At 51.1% G+C, this 25,037-nt stretch overlaps 1 protein-coding gene and 1 non-coding gene across 5 annotated transcripts in view; one reads left to right on the top strand and one right to left on the bottom strand.

The window, feature by feature from the left end:
• The window catches only part of ZC3H7B (zinc finger CCCH-type containing 7B), a 56,819-nt gene that overhangs the window by 5,750 nt on the left and 26,032 nt on the right, over positions 1 to 25,037 (top strand). For all 4 annotated transcript variants that reach the window (XM_044940815.2, XM_025282793.3, XM_025282795.3 and 1 more), the window contains exons 2-7: positions 15,833 to 15,891; positions 19,567 to 19,600; positions 19,739 to 19,936; positions 20,765 to 20,923; positions 23,779 to 23,859; positions 24,966 to 25,022. In XM_044940815.2, coding sequence (XP_044796750.1) covers positions 15,839 to 15,891; positions 19,567 to 19,600; positions 19,739 to 19,936; positions 20,765 to 20,923; positions 23,779 to 23,859; positions 24,966 to 25,022 — 582 coding nt within the window. In that variant the 5' untranslated portion in view covers positions 15,833 to 15,838. The remainder of the gene's footprint in view (positions 1 to 15,832; positions 15,892 to 19,566; positions 19,601 to 19,738; positions 19,937 to 20,764; positions 20,924 to 23,778; positions 23,860 to 24,965; positions 25,023 to 25,037) is intronic.
• TRNAG-UCC lies at positions 2,272 to 2,344 on the bottom strand. The gene has a single exon. It is a non-coding gene; the product is annotated as a tRNA-Gly (tRNA).

The raw sequence follows: 25,037 nt of genomic DNA, 5'->3' as shown, positions 1-25,037 counted from the left end.
TGTGTCAAACCCTGTCCCTCTGCAGGCAGAGGGGTCCAAAGTCCTGGCTTTCGTTCCCTGCTCCAGCACACACTAGCTGCATGAGCGGGGCACCAGTACCTCCTCAGTCTTGGCCTCAGTCTTCTGGTCTGTGAAATGGCCTTGCTGATTCAGTCCCATCTGCCTCAGGTTGGCTCTGAAACTTAAATGAAGGAACTTTGAAAGTTATGAAGACCACCCAGTGTGATGGCTATGTATACTGAATAACCTCCAGAATGTTCCTGAATCTTCTCCACTGCCCACCTTGATCTGGGCCTTGACCACCAGGCAGCCTCCTAACTAACCTTCTACCTTCGCCTCTTAGGACCCACTCCCAAGGCAGCAGCCAAGGAGTCTTCTCAAAATTTAAAGGAGACCCTGTCAGGACTTCCCTCGTGGCCCAATAGTTAAGACTTGCACTTCCACTGCAGGGGGCATGGGTTCGATCCCTAGTCAGGGAACTAAGATCCTGCATGCCACACAGCCAATATATAATAATAATAATAAATATTTTAAAAAATAGATGAGATTGTCAGTCCTCTGCTGAAAACCTTCCGGTGGTTTCCCAGCACACGTGGAGCACAGAGCTGGCTCTCGCACAGAGTGACCTGCGTGTAGCTCTCTGACCAGCCCCAGCCTGTCCCCTGCCCCTTTTGCTTCCTGCTTGACCTGCTCTCGTTCCAGTCCTGCAGCCTCAACTGGCCTTCTGTCTCTTCCTTAAACATTCTAAGCTTGTTCCCACCTCAGGGCCATTCCCCAAGCTGCACCCGGTGCCAGGTGCGCCCTTACCCACCTCCCGTGTCCCCGTGACTGGCTCCTTGTCTCTTAAATGCCACCTCTCAGGACAGGCCTTCCCTAAGCTCCCAGCTGCCCCCACGCCCGTCATTCCCTGCCACATTCCCTATTTTAGTTTCTGTGTAGCTCTTATCTGTATCTCTGCTTGTCTTGTGCATTTAACACTGACCTTTTTATTTGTTTTTCCACGCCTGAACCACAAGCTCCCCAAGGCCAGGGACTTCATTAATCTCATTCCCTCGGCTCCGGCAGAGCCCACTGCACACAAAGGTGTTCTGTGGTTATTTGTTGAGTAAATGAACAGTAGTAGCAGAGTGGTCCAGAACAGCCCGTGCCCAGAAAGAGTGGCCTAGACAGAAAGCAGGGCTTCCGTGGTGGCTCAGCGGTAAAGAACCCGCCTGCCAATGCAGGAGACGCGAGTTCCATCTGTGGGTTGGGAAGATCCCCTGGAGGAGGAAATGGCAACCCACTCCAGTATTCTTGCCTGGAGAATCCCATGGACAGAGGAGCCTGGTAGGCTCAGTCCATAGGCTCTAGGAGTTGGACACGACTGAGCACACAGGTGTCATCATTAGTCTTGCAAGGTGGATATCATTAGCTCCATCCTATAAAGGACAAAACAGAGGCTCAGACTGATGCCGTGAAAGTTAGCATGGGTCAGGGCTATGATGGGAACCCAGCTCGGGGCCCTTTGCACTGCTCTGGCCTCTCTTCAGCCCATGATGCAGGCAGAGCAGCTCATGAAACTCTTGGTGCTCAGGTGTTAGGACCACAAGGATTTCTTCTCCCATGAACAGGAGCAGTGACTTCAAATTGCTCAAAAAAATAAAAAAAAAGAATAGTAAGCAGTCAGTAGGAGCTCTGGGACCCTGGGTGAGTTCTGTTGTTTTTTTTTTAATGTGTGCATGCCCATAACTCCCAAGAGTAAGCTTCTGTTACTTTTCTATTAAAAAACAACAACAACAAAAGAGTTATTGTTCAAATGTCTCACTTTAGCAGCATAGCAGGTGGGTCTTGATGGAGAAGCAGGAGCAGAGCGTTGGTCCCCTGGAGAGAGATGTAGGTTTGAACCCTTCTGTGCAATTGGGCCCTTAGGTTGCTGGGAAGGAGAAAGACAAGGTGAAGAAAGTATTGAATCAAAGCCCTTTGGAGCCAGGGTGCTGCGGAAGGGTGGGGATTAGGCCTTGCTGCTGATGCTTGCTTTTACTTTGGCTTATGGTGGGGCGCCGGAGGAGGCCTGGGGCAAGTTTCTTGAACCTTGGTTTCTGTTCAAGGTGGCCAATTAAAAGAAACAAATTACAGGTTGCTGAGGCCTGTGGGTATCCATTGCATGTCCATTCCTGAACATACCTGCAGCCCGCTTCCCTGGGAGCAGTGTGGCCTTGGACAAGTCACAGAGTCCTCCAAGCCTCGTTTTTTGTTTTTTTTGGCCGCTCCACGCTGCATGTGGGATCTTAGTTCCCCAGCCAAGGATCGAACCTGTGCCCCCTGCATTGGAAGTACAGAGTCTTAACCACTGGACCACCAGGGAAGTCCCCAGGTCTCTTTATTTTTTAATAAAAAGACTTTACTTTTGCAGGCCTTGCTTTTGGGTGGAAAGTGGGGATAAGAGCACCTATTTTTGAGATTACTGTAGGGATAAATAACCTGATCCTAAGAGCAGGGCTTCTCAACACCCTCTGTACTGCAGACCTGTCAGGCAGCCTGGGGCATCCATGAATGCCTTCTCAGAATACTCTTTCTAGATGCATATGGTAAAAACACATAGGATTACCAAGGAAATCAATGCTCTTGAACTACAGTTTGGATCTTTTTTAAATCATTGCACTAAAAAATAAGAACTAGCAGTGAGTCTATGTAACTACCATAATTTCAAAGTTGGGGTGAGCGTGAACCAAGATTCTGTTGTGTCTGCAGCAGCTGAAATGTGACAGGGAAAAAGCTGTGATTTCTGTGCCTGGCGTCTTGGGGTGTTTTGCCTGTGTTCCTAATTGGAGGGGAATGGTCAGTATGTGGTAGAAGTTTGTGAAAAAAGTTGTGTTTTCCCAGACCCCTGAAAAAAGATCACAGACTCCTGAGTTCTCTCCTTGGGACCCAGGTTCAAAACTCCTGCCATAGAAGTGGCTGGACACCCAGCAGGTGACCTCCAGAAATGACTTCCCTGGAGCAGAGGGAAGTCCAGTGGACAGATGGGGGATGGATGAGGATGAGGGGAAGGGATAAATGCAGACCCGGCGAGCTGATGAGTGAGGTCAGAGACCATGGAATTAAAGCCTTCCTGGTCTCTCTGGGTAGCCGTTGAGGGCCTGGTGAGTCGGGAGAAGTGCCAGGCATGGAGATGACGTAAGCTCAGATAGTGTTCGTGCGGTGTGTAACCTGTCTGCACACTGCGGTGGGGCGGTGAGTGCCGGGGGTTGCGGGGGGAGGTGGAGTGCAGGTCCAGGCTGAAGACAGCCTCTGGGGGTGGGGGAGCACTTTTGAGTTGGGATGTGACACTGAGCCCCAGAACCCACTGCCAGAGTTCAAAGCCCAGTTTCGTCACTTAGTAACTAACCCTGGCAGGTCACTTACATCTCTTTGTGCCTTGGTTTCCTCATCTGTAAAATGAGGGTGATAGTGGTACTTTCCTAAGGAGTGTTATAAGGATTAAGCGGTATACTTAATGTTATATATAGTATCTTGTTATATATAGTATCTTATAGTATGTTATATATAGTATCTTACTCTATTGGTATATAGTATCTTTTTAAAATTAATTTATTTTATTGGATAGTATCTTAGTATAGCATTATAGTTAAAGCTCACCAGGGCTTCCCTGGTGGCTCAGTGGTAAAGAATCCCCCTGCCAATACAGGAGATGCAGTTTCGATCCCTGGGTCAGGAAGATTCCATGGAGAAGGAAATGGCAACCCACTCCAGTGTTCTTGCCTGGGAAATCCCATGGACAGAGGAGCCTGGCTGGCTCCAGCCCATGGGGTTTCCGAAGAGTCAGACAAGACTTAACAACTGAACAAACAACTCAGAATAATATCCGGTAAGAGAAAGTGCTCAATAAATGGTGACTGAACTCTGCATCTTCACTTTTATTCCAGCTTTCATGAGACTGTACTTACTCAGAGTGTATTTTTCTGTGCTGCTGAGAGATAAAGCAGATACAGCTTCTTCCTTCAAGGAGCACCTAGTTTAGGGAGAGAATGGGAATATGAACACATACTTTCAGTTAACTAGGATTGCTGCCGTGCTTGTGAGCTTGGGGAGCTGTGCTAGGGTGGACTTTGGGGCAGACAGCCTTCCTGGTAGAAAAGCCACTTCAGCTGAGCTTTAAGAAACAGGCATTAATCAGGGTTGTTCTAGAAAGAGCGGGCAGCTTGAACAGGAAACTGCGTGGTCCAAAGTTGCTGGAATGTCACATTCCAGACCGGGCCACGGGCTCTGTGTGCCCTGGATGAACAGCCTGGCCTTTGTCCTCCTGGTAGTGGGTGTCATGGAAGGTTTTGTTTGTTTTTAACTTTTTATTCACAGGAAGTCGCGAAAATGGTAACAAAGGGTTCCCTTTACTATGCTTCCCTTGATGGTGATATATAGCCAATATCAAAACCAGAAAAATGACATTGGTACATTACTGGACCACAGAGCTTATTCACTTTTCACCTTTTTTTTTTAATTGATTTATTATTTATTTGGCTGCACTGGGTCTTAGTTGTATGGTGCTCGGTGCTCAGGAACTTCACTGTGACATGCAGACTCTTAGTTGTGGCCTGTGGGATCTAGTTCCCTGACCAAGGATTGAACCTGGGCCCCCTGCATTGGGAGGGTCGAATCCTAGCCACTGGATCACCAGGGAAGTCCTCACATTTTTTTAAACCTACATCCATGTGGGTATGTGCACGCATCTGGAAGGGTTTTGAGCAAGGGAGTGATGCTGATATGTAAATTAGACAGAGATCCCTGACCAGCAAATGGCAGCAGATTGCAGGGAGCACAATGGTCAGAGGTGATGGAAGGCCTGCTTGTGGAGGTGGTGGGAGAAGCATGGACAAGCGTTTCAGAGGTAAAGCTGGAATTGGAGATTGACTGAGAGAAGGATGATGGTTGGATCTATGACTAGAGTTGCAGAATGACGGAGGAGGAGCAGGATTAGGGGAGAAGCTGCTGAGTTAAGTCTGGAATGTATTGAGTCGGAAGAACACTCAGCTCAACTGGAATGGACACCAAGGAGGACTTTCTGAACACAGAGGCATCCATGCTGGGTCTTAAAGGATGAGTAGGAGTTGGCTGGGGGTGTGGGTGGGGAGGGGGAGGGCATTCCAGGTAGAGGGTTCAGGATTAGGAAAGGCACAGAGGTCATAAGCAGCCTGGGTATTGGGCATCTGGGTAGCATTTCCCACAAGGTAAAAGACGCGAATCTGAAATATTGGGGAGGGGGTGAGCCTGGTGGGAGGAATAGATTTGTGAGTCATCGACATGACTCATGAGATCATGAAATGCAAGAGCTCATCTAGGGGGAGCAGGTGGAGTGAGGAGACCAAGAGCACTGTCCCTGAAGCTGAAGACCTGGGCGGACAAGGACAAGGACCCACAGATGCAGCCAGCAGTCCCAGAAAAGGCCAGTGAAAAACTGGCCCCTCCTGGACTCAGCAGGTAGGAGGTCCCTGGGACAGGGAGGACCCTTGGCAAGCACCCTCAGTGGAGTGAGCGTGGGCTTGTCGTGAGTTGGGGAGTGGAGTGGGAAGTGTAGATGTGGAGACAGAATAGACAACTCTTTCACAGAATGTGACCAAGAGAGGGAATCAAGTTTGTGCTCGCCAGAAGGGGATTTGGGATCTGAGGAGGGAATTATTTTGAGGGGTGAGGAAGACTTGAGTGCAATAACAGATGGAGGTTCCTGGGGCTAGGTCTCTTTGTTTAACGGGCAACACTAAAGGTAACGGCCATGTGCGTGGGCTTGAGGGCCAGGCTGCTAGGGTTTGAATCCCAGCTCTGCCTAGTTCCAGCTGTGTGACCTTGGGTAAGTCACTTAACTTCTCTGTGCCCTCTGCTTCTCCACAAATTGGGAATGATAGTAGTCCCGATGTCATATGATTATGCAAGTCTTAAGAAAGGTATTATGTGGGGTGGGAGGTGGGTAAGTAAGTGTTAGTCACTTAGTTGTGCCGACTCTTTGTGACTCCATGGACTGCAGCCCACCAGGCTCCTCTGTCCATGAGATTTTCCAGGCAAGGATACTGGAGTGGGTTGCCATTTCCTTCTCCAGGGGATCTTCCCAACCCAGGGATCGAACCCAGGTCTCCTGCACTGCAGGCAGATTCTTTACCGACTAAGCTACAAGGGAGGGTGAGAGGTAGGCTCAAAAGGGAGGGGACATATGTATACTTATGACTGATTCATGCCGATAGATGGCAGAAACCAACACAATATTGTAAAGCAATTATCCTCCAATTAAAAATAAATATTAAAAAAAAAAGAAAGGTACTATGTGTATAGGGATCATGACAGTCCCTAGAACATCATAATCACTGAGGAAATATTATTACCTGATTGTGAATTTATCTTGGTATCAGTTTTTTCATTCATTTATTCAACACTCATTCATTCTTATCTGTGTAATGCTTGGGTTGAATGAATTGATACTCATTCATCCATTTCTTTTTCATCCAAACCACCATTTCCTGAACACTTGCTCTATGTCAAACATGGGCCAGATGTTGAGATTTTGGAGAACCTAGCATAGTCCCTGCCTGGTCTGAGGAAGATCTGAGTCTCTAAAATTCTGTCATCTTCAAACCCTTCTCCAAAGTGGGAAAAACATCGCGTTTCCTTTGTGGCTCCCAGGTCAGTGGTTTGGTCTTTTTCTTAGGAAGGACAGTCCACAGATACTTTGGCAGTCCCAGAGCACTGGGTTTAAAATCAGGCTCCTGGTTCCCATTTGGCCCTTGTCCTGCTGTTGGCGTCAAGTCAGTCATCTCATTTTGTATTTTAGATTACAAGGCAAATACTTTCTCCCTGCAAAATGTCCAAACCCTGCTGAGGCATTTAAAGCAGAAGGGAACGTGGTCTGTGTGCTCTTGCCTCTTGGCAGATCCTAGTTCCCAGAAAGAACCAGTGAAACTGGAGAATATTCTCTCAAACGCCTTCTTTATATAAACACACATTACACACAGATGTAATCATACAAACCCAAATGTTCTGAAATCTGTTTCTTTTTTTCCTTTCTCAACCATGTACAGAGGCATTGCCATGACAGTACCTATAGATTAAATAGCTGGTTGTATTCCATAATGTAGTAGTTTGATTAAGCCAGTTCTTTACTGATGGACATTAAGGTTGCTTCTAGTTATACAGTACCAGAAAAAGGGATAATCACTGCACTCCCATTTTATTTATTATTCTTAAGGTTTTTTTAATTTTTATTGAAGGTTAATTGCTTTACAGAATTGTGTTGTTTTCTGTCAAATCTCAACATGAATCAGCCATAGGTATACATATATCCCCTCCTTTTTGAACCCCCCACCCCGCCATTTCCCTCCCCATCCGACCCCTCTAGGTACAGTCCCATTATAAGTGAAGGAAATCTTTCCCAGAAGCCCCTTGGCTGATTTCCCCTCCTTCCTATTGGCCAGGATGATGTCACATGCCCTTGCACAAGCCAATCACTGGTAAGGAAAAGAACCATTATGATCGGTTTAGCCCAGTGCAGGTTCACCTGCCCAGCTGTGTGCAGACAGAGAAAGTAATGCTGGCTGCTGGGTAGGCAGCTTGCTCATTTTGGTAGGTGTTGCTTCACAGAGACCTCACCAGTTCACAGGCTGAGTGCGTTGACAGTGTTGGAGACTGCTCTTTTCTTCACCTCATTGACCAGGCTCTCTTCTTTCATTAGCCTCATAGGTGAAAAGAGTTGTCTGTTGTTTTAATGTGTTTTTTTTTCTTTAAATTATATTTATTCATTTTGACTGTGCTGAGTCTTCACTGCAGTGCATGAGCTTTCTCTAGTTGCAGAGAACAGGCTTCTCATTGCAGTGGCTTCTCTGTTGTGGAGCGCAGGGCTATAGGGCTCAATAATTATGGTGCATGGGCTTAGTTGCCCTGGAGCATGTGGGATCTTCTCAGACCAGGGATAGAACCTGCGTCCTCTGCATTGGCAGGTGGATTCTTAACCACTGAAGCACTAGGGAAGTCCTCTGAGTATCTTTTCTTAATGAGTTGTGTTCCTGTGAATTTCCTGTTTACATTCTTTGCCCGACTTATTTTTTTAATTATCTTATAATAATTTTATTTATTTTTTATTGTGCTGGGTCTTTGTTGCTGCGAGGGCTTTTCTCTAGTCGTGACTCTGTAGTTGCAGTGTGTTTCCTGTGAATTTCCTGTTTTATGTTCTTTGCTCCTCTTTTTAAGTAATCATAATAATTATAGAATAAAAATCAGTTCAGTTCAGTTTAGTCGCTCAGTTGTGTCCGACTGTTTGCGACCCCATGAATCGCAGCACGCCAGGCCTCCCTGTCCATTACCAACTCCCGGAGTTCACTCAGACTCACGTCCATCGAGTCAGTGATGCCATCCAGCCATCTCATCCTTTGTCGTCCCCTTTTGCTCCTGCCCCCAATCCCTCCCAGCATCAGTCTTTTCCAATGAGTCAACTCTTCCAATGAGGTGGCCAAAGTACTGGAGTTTCAGCTTTAGCATCATTCCTTCCAAAGAAATCCCAGGGCTGATCTCCTTCAGAATGCGTATCTTGTGTCAAACATGTCATTGAACTTTCACAACCCCTGACAGTAGCTACTATTCCTGTTTTAGAGGCGAGGGAAGTGAGACACTGAGAAATTAAGCAGCTCATATGCAGTTAATAGGGAGCCAGATCTTGGATTAGAACCAGCATGCCCCTGGGTGTGAGGTCACATACCATGCTGACATATTGAGGGAGTCATTTTCTGTTGGCTCTTTTAATTCACGGCTGTATTTCTGAGACGAGCTCATTTGAGTCAGGTCCCACTTAGAATTCCTAAATTACCAGAATCTGGACCCAGAGCTGGGGGGAGGGGACCGCCCAGTCTGGTGGTGGAATTCTGGGGAGATTGGGGCCTTGGTTTTCTCCTTGGACTTTTTTCTTTAGAGGGAAACAAGATTTATTTGGCTTACGTGCTCCTTGCTCTTTCACCAAGTGCCCTCTCCGAGCCGTGCCTGACCCTCACCCTGGAGGAACTCACCTCCCTCTTTGGCTGAGAACCGGTGATCTTTTAACCACTGTCTTCGTCTGCTGTGGCTGCTATAACAAAATCTTATAGACTAGGTGGCTTAAACAGCAGACATTTATTTTCTCACAGTTCTGGAGCATAGATGTCCCAGATCAAGGTGCTGGCAGATTTGGTTTCTACTGAGCACTCTCTTCCTTCTTACAGACGGCTAACTGCCTTCTCACTGGCCTCGTCTGGCCTTTTCTTGGTGATGCCTGCCTGTAGGGAGAGGGAGGGAGAACTGTGTGGTGTCTCTTCTAATAAAGGAATCAATCCTATCAGACCAGGACCCTACCCTTATAGTCTCATTTAACCCTAATCACCTCCTTCGAGGCCCTGTTTCCTAACAGTCACATTTGTGGTTAGGGCTGCCAACATGTGGTTTGCGGGGGACACAAACATTGTCTGTAGATTCTACTCTTCCCACTTCCCCAAAATTCATGGTCTCATCACATGCAAAATGGATTCATTCCATCACATTAACCCCCAAATTATCAACTCGTTCCTGCATCAACTTTCAAGTCCCGAGTCTCATCTGAATCAGATATGGTTGAGACAAGAGGGATGATTCATCCTGAAGCAGAATTCCTCTCTGGCTGTGAACCTGTGAAACCAGGCAAGTCACAAGCTTTCAAAGCACAGTGGTGGAACGGGCATGGGACACATTCTCCTTCTCAAAGGGATTCATGGGAAAGAAGAAAGAGGTCACAGGTTCCGAGTATGTACAAAGCCCAGGGGGGCAAATTCCATTTGATTTTAAGGCTTGAGAAGCATCTTCTTTGGTTTGATATTCCTCCTTCCTGGGCCCCTGGGGCACAGCATCACCCCCACAGCTCTGCCAGCACTTTGCCCGCCCCCAACAAGACTCTGGGCTTGTAGAAAAGGAAACAGTGGCCCCACCCTTTGAAATGGAGCAGGCGGCGCTGATGATCCCTGAATCACCTTTAGGGTTATATTTCCTTTTTCTTAAAGGATAGAGCATGTTTGTAGCCTCATAGCTCTGTTGTCCTGTCCTGTAGAATTTCAGAAGTCCTCCAGCCTTCTCTGGACTCTTTTTTTTTCTTTTAAGGTCAAGAAGAAAAATGATCTCTTTTCCCCCCAGACTTTAAGCTTTTATTTTGTACTGGGGTATAGCCTATGAACAGGGTTGTGGTAGTTTCTGGTGAACAGTGAAGCCACTCAACCACACACACACATATCCATCCTCCCCCAAACCCCGCTCCCATCCAGGCTGGCACCTAACATTGAGCACAGTTCTGTGAGCTCTACAGTAGGTCCTTGTGGGTGATCCATTTTAAATATAGCAGTGTGTACATGACCTTCCCGAAGTCCCTAAATATCTGGCAGCCCTAAGTTTGTTTTCTAAGTCTGTGAGTCTCTTCCTGTTTTGTAAATTCATTTTGTATCATTTCTTTTTAGATTCCACATATAAGGGATGCCATACAATGTTTCTCCTTCTCTGTCTGACTTACTCCACTCAGTATGACAATCTCTAGGTCCATCCATGTTGCTGCAGATGGAATTATTTCATTCTTTTTAATGACAGTCTGCCTTCATTCTGCCATTCAGTTTTCTCTGTCCCCTTCAGTTCAGACTGGCATTATTTCTGCTGCTATAATCCCATCTCTGTTTCTGATTTCTGCTGATGGCTGGTTTGATCCGTACTAATCTCCTTACCAAACAGTTGTTCAGCCACACACCAAACAGTTGTTCTGGTGTGCTTTTCAGAACACTCCTCATTTTTTTTGCAATATGGATACATTATGGCTATAGATATGGATAGTTCTGGTTCCTTTTGTTAAACAATCCCTCCTTCAATTCATCTCTCTTCTCTGCATTTTAGCATAAGCAATAAGGAGGACCCGTGCCAACACTTCTATACTTGGCTTAGACTTGGTTTAGACCCGTGCCGCTGCTTCTATACTCCTCTGCTAAATACCCAGTTTCATCACTTGCATTACTTTGTCACTTTTTAACAAGGATCACCTTTCCTTCAGTTTCAGGTAACCTATCCTTCATTTTCATCTGAGTTCTTACCAGAATTGCCTTTTGTGTCCATGTTTTTACCAATGGAGAGGCAGGAGATTATGGTTTGATCCCTGGGTCGGGAAGATCCCCTGGAAGAGGGCATGGCAACCCACTCCAGTATTCTTGCGTGGAGAATCCCATGGACAGAGGAGCCTGGCAGGCTGCAGTCCATGGGGTTGTAAAGAGTCGGACGCGACTGAGCACACACACATTTTTACCAGCAGTCCTCCCATGGCAGTCTAGGGGGTTTTGGTAGTATGCACCTCAAAACCTTTTCAGTCTCTACTCATCATCCAGCTCCAAAGCCGCTTCCATATGTTTAGTGTTTGTTATAGCAGCACCCCACTTCTCAGTACCAAAATCTATATTCATCTAGACAGTCTGCCAGAACAAAACACTGGATCAGAACCCTCTGCTCGTGACCATGAAACCTGAATTCCTTCCTCAGAGGCTGTGTCTCCAAGTACAGTCAGTCACACTTAGGGCTTCAACATATGCATTTGGCTGGGGACACAAACATTTAATTCATAACCACCACCTGTAAAAATGTTCTTCCCAGGGGAGGGAAACTGAGGAAAGGGGAGGCATGTGGGGCGTTCGGTGCATCCTGGGGCTGGAGGCGGGGGGGGCTGTCTTTGCTCATCTGGCATTTGTTAAGGCAGCTGTCTGAGGCCCATCTCTCCAGGCCTTTTGACCCAGGCCCCACCATCCCTACATGGCCATGAACAACTTCCCTAGCCTCTTGGAAGCGCTATTTTCCTGCCTGATGGGGTCGTAGTGAAATTTAAGTAAATCTCATTTGTTTAATGACAACACGTTTTCATGTAGGGCAGAGCTTCCTACTCACCATGCTCCCCAGTACCCACCCCAGTCCATCCACACTGGCCTCCCTGCTCCTCCTCAAATATGCCAACCGATTTCTACCTCAGGACCTTTGCACCCACTGTTCCTTTCCCCCAAACATTCACAATGACTTGTACCCTCTGGTCGTTGAGGTCTCTGTTCCCAAGTCCCCTATATAATTATAGCACCCTGTCACTCTATCTCCTTATTTTCTCCTTCATTATTATGATTTAAATCTATTTGTTCCTTTGATTTTTAAAAAATATTTATTTATTAATGTATTTGGGTGCACCGAGTCTTTCATTGCATATGGCATGCAGGATCTTTGATCTTCACTGTAGCATGTGGGATCTAGTTCCCTGGCCAGGGATTGAACCAGGCTCCCTGTGTTGGAAATCTTAGCCACTGGACCACCAAAGTCCCCTAAATCTAAATGTGGTGTCCCTCCTCCCCCAGAACATGTGCTCTATAAACAAGGGGAGACTTTGTCACCTTTGCTCATTGCTGAATCCTCAATAGGCCCACAACGGGGCGGCGTTTCTCCAGGGAATCGCGGGTGGCTGGGGGCTCTTCTAAGGCTCCTCTTCTCATCTGCATGTAATGGACATACTGCAAGTGTTGACTTGAATATTCAGCATAGGAACTCTGATAACAGCCGTCATTTATTGTCTGCTGTGTACCAGGCCCTGTGTACCAGGAGTGCCTTCTGTGATTTAATCCTGTTGGTGGGCACTAGTTGTAATCTCTGATTTACACAGCAGGAAACTGCCACTCAGAGGGGATCGGAACCCCTCTGCATAGCCCACGTGCATGGCTGCGCTGCTGCCTTGGGAGTTTGCTGGTCAGAGAAACGCATTCACGCCCTCCGGCTGCGGAGCCTTCATACTGCCTGGGGCAGAGAATAAAGAGAATGTTTATTCCCTGGCATGAGGTTCAGATTTGTCAGGAATTACCACTAGGATGGTTACAGGCAGCATTTGTTTCTGTTAAGTCTGTTCAGACCTCAGGACCTAGAGAGCTGACTCAGAAACGCATCTGTGACCCCTGAGGTTTTCTGAGAAGACCGTGGGCTGAATGGGGCCCAGGGGGGTCGGAGTGGGGGAACAATAGGGCACGTGTTCCCACGAGGTGTGTGCTGGTGTGGGGAAATTGACCAGCAAAGGTCAAGAGAGGCTCTGGCTGAGGAGGACGGGGTCTGATCTGTGGTTTGAAAGACCCCTGTGATGGCATTGAGGAAGTGGGGGCAGGCAACACCCCAGGTGGTGGGGAAGGACGGATGGGGAGACCATGAGTGTGGTGGCCACGGGCATGGCAGCTTTGGGGGTAGACACTCTGGCCACGCCCTGGGCTGCTGGTGGTCCAGGCCTGCATGGTCCTTCTTCCCTCCACCCCCGACTCTCCCCCAGCTTCTTGGCCAGTGCTGGGCTGCCCTGTTGTCTTTCCACCCAATGAGCCTGTCTTCCAGGGCAAGGGTTGGGTCTGACCCCAGGCTCCCAGGAAATGGGATAACTGAGTGTGTGATAGTGCTGTTGAAGACAGTAGGAGCAGCTCCATGGAGGAACTGGGCTTGAAAGGATGGATGGAGTTTCATTAACAAGGCGGATGGAGGAGCATGGCAGCATAGGCGGAAGGAACGGCAAAGGGAAAAGCCTGGAGGAGGGAAACCCCCCAGGCCGTCTGGCTGGAGCCCTGATGTGGGGCGTGGGTGTAAGGATGATGAGCGCTTGTATCATAGACAGGGACACGGAGGGCCAGGAGACCGACCAAGAGACCCGCTCGGGGAGGCGCAGGCAGCCTGGGGCCACTGCTGCCCGCCTCCTGCAGGAGAACAGGGTCTCAGCGGTTGGGTCCTCCCAGGAAACACTTGCAGCGTCTTTGGAAGAGGGAGTGGATGACACACACTCGCACGGTTGTTGGACTGTCGCTCCGAGCCAGGCCTTCCGCACGTGTCATCTTCTGAACCCATGACAGCCAGCGCATCGGGAGTGCCATCAGCCCCACTTTCCCTGTCCGTCAGGCACATGACCAAGATCCAGAGTCACGTGGTGTGCAAATGCTGGCCCTCACACCCGGGTCTGAGTCCAGAGTGCTGGCCCAAGGCCCTGGCTGGGCCGGCAGACGCATAGTGAGTGCTTGCCAGTGGCCCCAGTCCTGCCTGGAGTGGGAACGGGTGTGAGCAGCGCTGCTCTGGGAGCCTGAAGATGTGTCATGGCTCCAGCCCTCCTGGGATGGACCAGCGGGGGGAGCGAGGTTCCCGTGGCCTGAGCCCCTCGCTCTTAACGCTCTCATGTCTCCTTAGAGCCTCAGGGGCACCCTGCCCAACCTGGGCCGCACGGCATCTCACAGCTTGAAGCATGGGTAGGGCTGTGGCCTCTGACGAGCTGGGTTCCAGCTACGGGTTAAGTGACCTTGGGAAAGAGACTTGATTTCTTTGTGTCTCACTCTTCTCATCTGGAAAATGGGGATAGTGACCCCCTGCCCGCTTACCTTATGTGAGGACAAGGTGGTTGAACCCGGGGTGGGGAATAAAGAACAAGGAAGCAGAGAATTTTTAGAAAGTATCGATTTGGTACACTTGCTGCCTCTCTAAAGCAGTTAGGTGTTTTTTATACTTTTTTAGACCTCTTTGCCAGTGAGGCAGTGGGGATCCTCTCCCTGTGTCTGCGTATCAGCCCTCTGAAGATGTTGTGTGGGGCAGAGATATGAAGCCGGAGGGGTCCTGCACTCCCCGGCTGTCCCATCCCCCAGCCTTGCCTGAATCCTCTCACAGTAATGGTTTGATGGGCAGAGCCTGGAAAAAGCCTGGGAGTGGCTGGGATAGAAAGTGCTGGGCAGTTGTGCAGTGAGTGCCCCAGACTCAGTTTCTCCCCTGGGGTAGGCCTGGCCCCCTCGGGGCTGTCACTGGGCGGGATCAGCTGAACTCCATGGTGGCATGGAGGAGGAGCCCAGCAGGCTGTTTGGATCTGGCCAGGAGCTTCCAGCTCCCGGGGAAGAGGGGGGCCCTCACCCTGGGGGTACCAGACCCCTAGCTGCTCTGCCTGCGCCTCCTTCTCCTGAAGCACCCCCGCCTTCCATTTTCACTCCCTTCATCTCTGGAGCAGATCCCTGCACGAGTTCAATGCCATTCATTTGCTCTGCAGCCTTGGGCCACCCCTCAGCCTCTCTGAGCCTCGGTCTCCCCTCATCCATAACATGGGGAATTCACACCACCTCACTGAAACGGTGCGGGTACCAGGCCACCGCGGCCTGGTGTGGTGGAGGCCAGCCAGCTTATGACGGGGGCTCCCTGAGCTTTAGTTTCCTGGTAAAATGGGAACAAAGTGACACCCACCTCAAGACTTCCCTAGTGGTCTGGTGGTTAAGACTCCATACTTCCAATGCAGGGGGCATGAGTTCAATCCCTGGTCAGGGAACTAAGATCCCATATGCCACATGATACCACAAAAAAAAAAAAAAAAAAAGATACCCACCTCCTGGCAGATTCAGTGAGCCTGATACAGAGTGCCTGGCCCACATGTGATGCTAGACTGTAGCTGTAATCATGGCCATGCTGGCATTTTCTGTGTTTCTTCTCTCTAAACTGTGCTTGCTGGTAAAGCAAGACTTTCCCCTTGAACTTGAGGGTGTCCTGTGCAGTTTGGCAGCCCCAGCCATGTATGGGGAAGGGGTGGTGGCCTTCACGAACCCCCCTGTCCATCGAAGGTGCTGTACAAACTCCGGGTCCAGGGTGGGTGCAGGTGTGGATGGAGAGCCGTGTGCTGGAGGTCTGTGTGGCCCCCGAGATGGGTCTCCGCCCTCAGGGACACCCTGACACCCTGTGAGATGGGGTGAGCAGGGAGTAAGGGAACACACAGTGGGGAGGCGGGGGTAGATGGCGACCAGCCCCGCTGACTTCCTGATGGACGGCGTTCTCTCCGCAGAGACTGATGGAGAGGCAGAGACGGAAGGCGGACATCGAGAAGGGGCTGCAGTTCATTCAGTGAGTGTGTGTTGGGGGTGGGGGGGGCGGGGGTCGGAGGGCGGCACCTCTTCTCCAGGGCTCCCTTTTCTTGCTTACTGAGCTTTCGCTGTTCTGGCTGCCCTGTGTGTTGGGGAGTGAGGAGGTGGGACAGGTTGGGAAGGGGCTGGCGGGGCGGGGGCCGGGGGTGCTCCTAACCCTGAGCCATGATCTCCATGCGCGCACATGCTTCCTGACCTGACCCTGGCCACCCTGTGGCCTTGTCCAGCATATCATTTTACCCTCCCTGTCCACGCATGCTCCTATGCTCCCTGTTAATTCTCTTGCTTGTCTGTGCACATCCCATAATAAGTCAGTAGTCTTTGCTTACTGAGCACGTCTTTCTATTCCATGCTGGGCCCTTCACATCCGTCGTCTCTCTCATCTTCACAACGGCTCAGTTAAGCAGGTGGTTTTATCTCCATTTTGCAGATGAGAAAGCTGAGGCTCAGAGTGGTTAAGAAACTGGTTTACAGTCACACAGCTACTAAGCGACGGAACTCTAACCTGGGTCTTGCGGACTCCAAAACCCAAATTTCTTTCCATTATTTGCCCCTGGTACCAATATGCCGTGTTGGTTTTTTTCATCTTTTTATTTACACACAAAATATTTTTATTAACTCTTTTCTCTCTCTGAAATGGACCCTCAGAGGCACGTTTATCGTGACTCTGATGAAGTGTAAGCTCCCAGCTCCTCATTTGCAAGAGTTCTTTCCAAAGCCCTGAAAGACTGCCTAGCAATTCTTCGTTTCTCATTTTGTGTCTTTATCTTAAATATGACTGCCTACAAAACTGGGGTTTGCATATGCGAACCCTCGTTGTTGTTGTTCAGTAGCTCAGTTGTGTCCAACTCTTGCGACCCCATGGACTGTTAGCCTGCCAGGCTCCTCTGTCCATGGAATTTTCCAGGCAAGAATACCGGAATGAGTTGCCATTTCCTCTTCCAGAGGGTCTTCCTGACCCAGGGATCAAACCCACATCTCCTGTGTCTCCTGCACTGAAGGCAGATTCTTTACCGCTGAGCCACCGGAAAAGCCCCACAAACCCTCATATACTCCCTGATTTTGTGCTCATGCAGACCTGCAAAATGCAACCTGCCTTTTCAGCACCAGCTCGGTCCTTTTCCACACACAGACACACACACATATGATCTACTGTGTGTTTATATTCTCACAACACGTTCTCCTTCCTCAGCTTGCAAAACGGCCACTTTTCCTGGCTTCTGCCAGCTCAGAGCTGTGGCCTCACCCTTCTTCACAGGGGGCTCGTCTTCCATCTGGGGGAGAGTGTTGATCTTGGTCAAATGCCCAAGTTTTGCTCAGAGGCCATTCTGGAGAACAAGGCAGGCCTTGGGAATCCTGTCTGTCATAAAAATTCTATCTTCAAGTCACTGATTTCTGCCTAACTGGACCTCCAAGCCCCAGTCTTCAGCCCCCATCCTGGTGCCCCTGCTTTCTGTGGTCTCGGCGTCTGCGAAACAGAGAGAATGCCCCTTCCTTCTCCAGATCATTGCGCTTGGGGTCAGTGTTAGCTCCGTGTCCTCCTTCCCCTTCCCAAAGGGGAACTCTGAGGAGGTATAGCAGTGGGTCACCCTCCCAGGAGCCCACACGTTGGTCTCCTGAGGGACTACAGGTTATACAGTCAAGCCTGCTCCTTTAAAAATGGCTGTTTCCTCGTGTGCTTCGCTGGCCACCAAACACCATAGGAACCATAAAGTGATGCGGACAGGTGGGTGACAGGCTTGTGTAGAGCCTTAAACACCAGAATAAGGTGACCTTAAGGACAGAGTGTGACCTACTGAAGATGAAGCTGAGGCTGGAGGAAGAGAGGCTGGAGGTGGCAGATGAGTTAGGAGGAGAGCGGCGGGCAGCTATGGCTGAGCGAGGGGGGACAGGCCCCGGTTTCTGATGGTGGGCGGCCCCACTGTGACAGTCAGGGACGCCTCCCCCTGCCCACAGGGGGCCTCCGGGGTCTCCACTCACCACTTGTCACTCACCAGCTTAGGCTGCCTTTAATGAGATCTTACCTGACCAACCAGGAATTGAACCCATGCCCCCTGCATTGGAAACACAGAGTCTTAACCACTGGACCACCAGGGAAGTCCCTGTGTTAGTCTCTCAGTCGTGTCTTACTCCTTGCCACCCCATGGACTGTAGACTGCCAGGCTTCTCTGTCCATGGATTTCTCTAGACAAGAATACTGGAGTGGGTTGCCATTTCTTTCTCCAGAGGATCTTCCCAACCCAGGGTTCGAACCCATATCTCCTGCATGGGCAGGCGAATTCTTTACCGTCTGAGCCACCAGGAAAGTCCCTAAGCTGTTCTTTTTTGCACAGGTATTCACAGTGGCTCCAGGCAGTAGAAGGAGCCCCAGCCCTGCTCTCTGGCCCTGGCTTGGACCTGCTGTGTGACCTTGGGCCTGTCACTGCCCCTCTCTGAATGTCTGGTTTCCCCTCTGTGACATGAGAGACCAGAAGACAAACCCCAGCTTCCCTTCCAGTGCTGCCTTGTAGCCTCACAAACGTGCCTTGGGCTCATGCTTGCTTTCTCCTTTCTCCCTGAAGGCCCTTCCCCTCCCTTCCTTTCTTTCACACTTTCTCCTGGGCTCAGCTGTTCTGAGCTGGCATTGTTTTGGCAGCTCACAGACAGGAGAGGGTGCCTAAGGACCCACCTACTTTGCTGAGTTTGGCAGGAAGGGTTAGGTTCTATGTGCTGGACATTGGCTGGGGTTGTGTGTGTCTTGTGGGCAGGGACAGAAAAAGTGCAGAGACTCCCAAATGAATGGCCCCCAAGGTAGACTTTGGGTGCTGCCTGCGAATCTGAAGTTGCAAGTTTGGTTTGCGGGGACATGGTCGTACCCAGGGACTGGTTTCTTAGGCAGAGGACAGCCAGCCAGAGCTCCTTCTCAGCAATGTGCACCTGGAAAGGTCTATACAGTCAAAGCTATGATTATTCCAGTGGTCATGTATGGATGTGAGAATTGGACCATAAAGAAGGCTGAGCGCTGAAGAATTGATGCTTTCGAATTGTGGTGCTGGAGAAGACTCTAGCGAGTCCCTTGGACTGCAAGGAGATCAAACCAGTCAATCGTAAAGGAAATCAGCCCTGAATACTCATTGGAAGGATGGATGCTGAAGCTGAAGCTCCAATAGTCTGGCCACCTGATACGAAGAGCCAACTCATTGGAAAAGCCCCTGATCCTGAGAAAGATTGAAGGCAACAGGAGAAGAGGGTGTCAGAGGATGAGATGGTTAGATAGCATCATCGACTCAATGGACATGAATTTGAGCGAATGCTGGGAGATAGTGGAGGATAAAGGAGCCTGGCATGCTACAGTCCATGGGGTCACCAAAGAGTCGGACATGACTTAGCGACTGAACAACCACAGCAGCACCTGGGAAAGCCTGGCTGCCAGGCCTGGGGCAGAAGCAGGACCTTCCACCATTGTTTTGTAGGAAAGAGACGGGCAGCGTGGTGTTGATTTAGGGAGAAAAAAACAAACTGCTGTCCCCTCATCTCAATCCACAAGGTGATGTCTGAGGTCTGAGCTGGGGGAACCAGCTCCCAGGCATGGTCTGTAACCTGTGGCTCTGGCTCCTGGGTCTCTGGGAGGCTGAGAACCCTGGGCCCGTCCAGACCTTGTGTCCTTTTCCCATAGGTCAACCCTACCCTTAAAGCAAGAAGAATATGAGGTGAGCATCAGGGGCTGGGCTGGGGGAAGGCAAAGGGCAGGGTGTCCCTGGTGGGGGACATGGGTCTTGGGTGACAGGGCCAGAGCTGGGTGCAGAAGACCCCCTGAGCACCCTCATCCCCACGCCCTGCCCCGGCAGGCCTTTCTGCTCAAGCTGGTGCAGAACTTGTTCGCTGAGGGCAATGACCTGTTCCGGGAGAAGGACTACAAGCAAGCCCTGGTGCAGTACATGGAGGGGCTGAACGTGGCCGACTACGCCGCCTCCGACCAGGTAGCCTTGCCCCGGGAACTGCTGTGTAAGCTCCACGTCAACCGGGCCGCCTGCTACTTCACCATGGTGAGCTCCCCCCACCCACTGGTCCCACCCACACGCCGCCATGGCTGCTCCGCCACCATGCCCCTCGCCCCCGCCCTCTGCTCCCAGGGCTCTCAACCCCAGCACACAATGGACTCACCTGGAGAGCTTTTAAAGGACTAATACATAATAAGAAGTGTTGTCATGATATGGAGCCCAAGCCCTGCCCCAGATGAGTTAAGTTAGGTTCTCCGGAAGGCCTGGGCCCTGGCAGGAGTCTGTGGACCATCAGAGCTGAGGACCGGCGCCCTTATCACCATCTCTTTCTGCAAACCCCCTCCTCATCCTCCACCACCTTCCTCCTTTCTCCAGACTTCAGGTTCTGCCTTTCCCTCATTCTTGCAGCTCCAGCCTTCTCCTCTTGCCTGTCCTCGCTCAGGGCCTCAGTCATTCCCCAGATCCTACCGGGTTGTGCAGTGGGCTCTGCCGAGGGTTAGGGTTAGGGGAGTCAGGGCTGGATGAACGGGTCTACCAGATGCCCGTTCACGTTGTGTTCTGTGTGCTGAGCCACCTTCCTGATGTCACCTCCTCTGGAGATGCCTGTGTTACTCCCAGTCTGTGGTCTTTTGAGTGGCCGGGCTCATGACTGTAGAATTCGAAGGCCCTTCCCCTTCATGTCCTGCCAGGGCTCCTTGGCTGGACAACAAACATCCTTGATCGGGTCTGAACACCAGAGCTGTCTCCTGGAGCCCTCACCCCCGCCCCGTCTGCGAGGAAGGGAGGAGGTTGGTCCTCGGTCCCGGTGGAGGCTTGAGGCTGAGGGAGGGCGGGTAACAGGCTGACGGGCGGCCCCCTGCTCCTCTCTGGCAGGGCCTGTACGAGAAGGCGCTGGAGGACAGCGAGAAGGCGCTGGGCTTGGACAGCGAGAACATCCGGGCGCTGTTCCGCAAGGCGCGGGCCCTGACCGAGCTGGGGCGCCACAAGGAGGCCTACGCGTGCAGCAGCCGCTGCTCCCTGGCCCTGCCCCACGTGAGTGCCGCCTCGCTCGCGGAGGCCAGGCTCCCCATCCTCCCTGGGCCCAAGCGCCTCACCCCTCTGAGCCTTGCTGTCCTCCGCTGAGATGCTGGTATTAACACCAGGCACTGCTGAACATATACTTGTGTATCAACTTACTTAATATTCAGGTTCTATATTAACTTACTTAACCCTTGAGAGAGTCCTGTGAGATAGACGCTCTCATTATCCCCATTTTAAAGATGAGGAGACAGAGGCATGGAGAGGAGGGAACTTATTGAAGATCTCAGCGAGGGGTGGCAGGATCGAGACTTGAGCCCAGTAGTCTGACTCCTTTTATATACATACATACATACACACACACATATATATATATATATAATTTTGGGGGGCTTCCGTTGTGGCTCAGCTGGTAAAGAATCTGCCTGCAACGCCAGAGACCTGGGTTCAATCCCTGGGTTGGGAAGATGGCACGGCTACCCACTCCAGTATTCTGGCCTGGAGAATTCCAAGGACTGTAGAGTCCATGGGGTCGCGAAGAGTTGGACACGACTGAGCGACTTTCACTTTTATTTGTTTTTGTCTGCGCTGGGTCTTCGTTGCTGAGTAGGCTTTCTCTAGTTGCGGCGAGTGGGGACTACTCAAGTTGGGAGCACGGGCTCTAGAACACAGGCTCAGTTGTTGTGGCTCACGGGCTCAGCTGCCCCAGGGCATGTGGGATCTTCCTGAATCAGGGATTGAACCCACGTCTCCTGCATTGGCACTGAGCCCCCAGGGAAGCCTGAGCAATCTGACTGTTTAATCTCCACCCATCTCCTAGAGTCCAGGGTTGCAGTGAGCACCTAATGGGGGTGTCGTGTGTGTGGGATCCTGATGTCCAGGGTGTCATTAGGTGGGGAAGGTCAATGGGAAAATCCAGTCAAAGGTCTTGCTTGCCCCAGCTCACGCACAGCTGGGCACATGTCCCCTCCCCATTTATCCATCAACTTAACAAATATTTATGAAGCGCCCACGGAGTGTCCAGATCTGTGCCTTCCAGGGACCCACATTCTGGAGGGAGATACATGGAAATAGCCCTGAGGTCTAGGCTGGGCTGCACGGAGCCTGACATGATCCTGGCAAAGCCCCTCCTCCCCTCTCTGCAGATCAGCTCCATGTCTATAAAGTGCCCTTCCCACTTTGTCTCTGGAATCGTGGGTGTGAAAGGGCTTGGAGAAGGGTAAATGCTGCCCAGGAAGGACTAAGAGAGCTCTCAGGAGTGGTCAGGATCCTGGAGGGCTCCCAGGAGGAGGCAGGGCTTGAGTGGAGCTGGAAGAAGCAAGAAAGATTTGAGTGGGCAGAGCAGAGACGAGGCTGGAGGCAGGGTGATCAGGAATGTCAGTGCCAGAGAACTGGTCTGGGTTTGGGTTCTAATCTTGGGCCTGCTATCTACAAGCTCTGTGCCCTTGGACACAGGGCTTAGCCCCTCTGAGTCTTGGTTTGCACCCCTTTGAAGTGGGGGCAATGACATGAAGCGGGGGTGATGGTATACCATGCACCATAGGGCCGTGCTGAGGGCGGAATCAGAAAATCATACAGGGCAGTGGGCACAGTGGCTGGACACAGTAAGAGTTCAGAACACTCACTGTTCTTATACTTTCTGTTTATTATTCTTGCTTCTCCAATTCAGTTTACTCTACCATTGAGAAACTCTCTTATGACCTAGTCAACGACCTCCACCGAGTTCTTCAGCATCTGCAGCAGGTCCACATCTGGGTCCTGGGCCTGCCTTCTTATAGGAGGAGAGGTGGCTCTCACCTTGCTGTACAGGCCAGGGAGCCAGACCTGTGAGGGCTGGTAACTCCCTAGAGGGACGTACCCACACAAGGACTTCTGCCTTTGAGTCAGAGAATTCCCCCGTTTTCCCGGGCAAATGCTGACCAGGCCCTGCTCTGTGCTGGGCGTCAGGACCAGAGGTGATCCAGACCCTGGGCTCCAGGAGTTGTCCGTGATGTGGGGAGGTGGATGAACGAACAGCGTCCCCAGTGCCTGTCTGAAGCCAGGACTGCAGTCGCCGTTGCTCTGTTCGCTGACTGGTCTCCCCACTGGACTGGAGCCTCGGGGAGGCCTGGGCCCCGCCTGCTCTGTGACTGCGGTGTCCCTGGCCTCCAGCTTATGCCTGGCACACAGGCGGTGGTACAGACCTGGAGGGTGGAAGGGGTGCTGGGTGCCATTATTGAGCACAGCCGTGGGCCAGGCTCCTTCTAGGCTTCACCCGGCCTTGTTCCTTGGTGCCTGTGCTCCATCTGCTCGTCCTCACCTGCAGAGAGCTCCAAGACACTGTTTGATAAAAGAAACCCATTGTAGAACAAGCAACAGGTATAATATAATCTCACTTATATACAAAAAGAAAGAGAAAATCCCCACAAAGCAAAACTAAACATCCTTTGTTATCCACGTGTATCCATCCCTAGCTGAGACCTGTAGGGACACACAGCACCCTTGTTGGCTAAGCTCCCCCTATGGGGGTGGGAGTCTAGGGTGAGGGTCCAGGGGAGTCCTTGCTCCGTCTCTGACATTTCTGCCTTCTGCAGTGACTGTTACTTGAATTGTGGAAACAAAAAGATAATATTAAAATGAAACCCCAAACGTATTCCTTTCTACTCCCCATAATAAAGGGAACAGAAGCACGGGTTCCTGGCCCCAGCCCCCCACGCACTGGCCGTGTGACCTGGGCAGCTAGCGTCCCCTCCCAGGATCTCGCTTCCGTACCCATAACCTGGGGTAATGGGGACCCTGTCCCCCCTTGCTGGGCTGCACAAGCGTTTGGAGCACAGCTTCGCAAGTCGGAGCAAACTTACCCCCCCTTAACCTGTGTCTTGCCTTCTCAGGATGAAAGTGTAACTCAGCTTGGTCAGGAGCTGGCTCAGAAACTTGGGCTTCGAGTTCGGAAGGCATATAAGAGGCCCCAGGTAGGTGGGCCCTGGGCGCTGGGGCTTGGGTGGGGCTGGGGGTGGGAATAAGTGTAGAGGGGGACCAGGCGCCTTTGAGAGACATAGGTGAGGGGGGCTGGGGCCAGGCCAGGACAGAGGGGTGACAGCAGGTAATCTTCCCTGTCTGTTGGCTGAAAGCCCTGGAACGGCTTTCAGAGCCTCTCGGAAGAGGAAAGAACAGCCAAAGCTCCCAGCTCACCCTAGACACCAGCTGTTAAAGCCTGCTCAGTCCCCTGTCCTGGCCGACCTTAACATCCCAGAGATGGCCTCAGTTGACACTGGTGTCCTTCGGCCTCCTGTTCTCAAATAACCCCCGTGTGGTGCATGTTTGAATTGTCGGTATCTGTTTGGCTCATTCACATCCACGTGTATTCATTTGGCTCCCACTTTGGGCCAGGAAGCCACATGCAGGAGAGGATATGGCTCTAGAGTCTCTGCTGTGACCTGGAGCAAGTTAGTTCCTCTCTCTCCCCCTTCTTTTCCACATCTGGGATGTGGGGATAATCGTGTCCCCTCTCAGAGGGCTCAGTGAATTGCTGAAGCTGAAGTTCCAGTACTTTGGCCACCTGATGAGAAGTGCCAACTCCTTGGGAAAGACCCTGATGCTGGGAAAGATTGGGGGCAGGAGGAGAAGAGGGCGACAGAGGATGAGATGGTTGGATGGCGTCACCAACTCAGTGGACTCAAGTTTGAGCAAACTCCAGGAGACAGTGAAGGACAGGGAAGCCTGGTGTGCTGCGGTCCATGGGGTCACAAAGAGTCGGACACACTTAGCAAGTAAACAACAATAGAGGGCTCATGGGAGGATCACAGGGAGAGAGTGTTTGAGACTGTGCCAGGCACACACAGGAAGTGTGTGCCTAGAAGTCCTCTGCCCTGGTCGTGGTTGCAGGAAGAAAACATCCAAATGGAACTCAGAGAGACAGGGTGGGTGACTCCCTGCAAGCCTGGGGGCAGGAAGCTTGGGGGGGCACCGCAGACCCCACCCGCCTGGTTGGGGTTCCTTTGCAGCCCCAGCTGGTGGGAGCAGCTGAGCACCTTTGCAGAATTGCCATCTCTTCCTGTCTCTCTCCAATCTCTGGCAGGAATTGGAAACCTTTTCTCTGCTCAGCAACGGCACTGCAGCTGGTGTGGCAGATCAGGTAAGATGGGGCAGG

The sequence above is a fragment of the Bubalus bubalis genome, chromosome 4, assembly GCF_019923935.1.
Source record: "Bubalus bubalis isolate 160015118507 breed Murrah chromosome 4, NDDB_SH_1, whole genome shotgun sequence".
NCBI classification, from domain to species: Eukaryota; Metazoa; Chordata; class Mammalia; order Artiodactyla; family Bovidae; genus Bubalus; species Bubalus bubalis.
The sequence above is the reverse complement of the archived record's forward strand: the minus strand, read 5'-3'. Positions and strand labels throughout refer to the sequence as shown.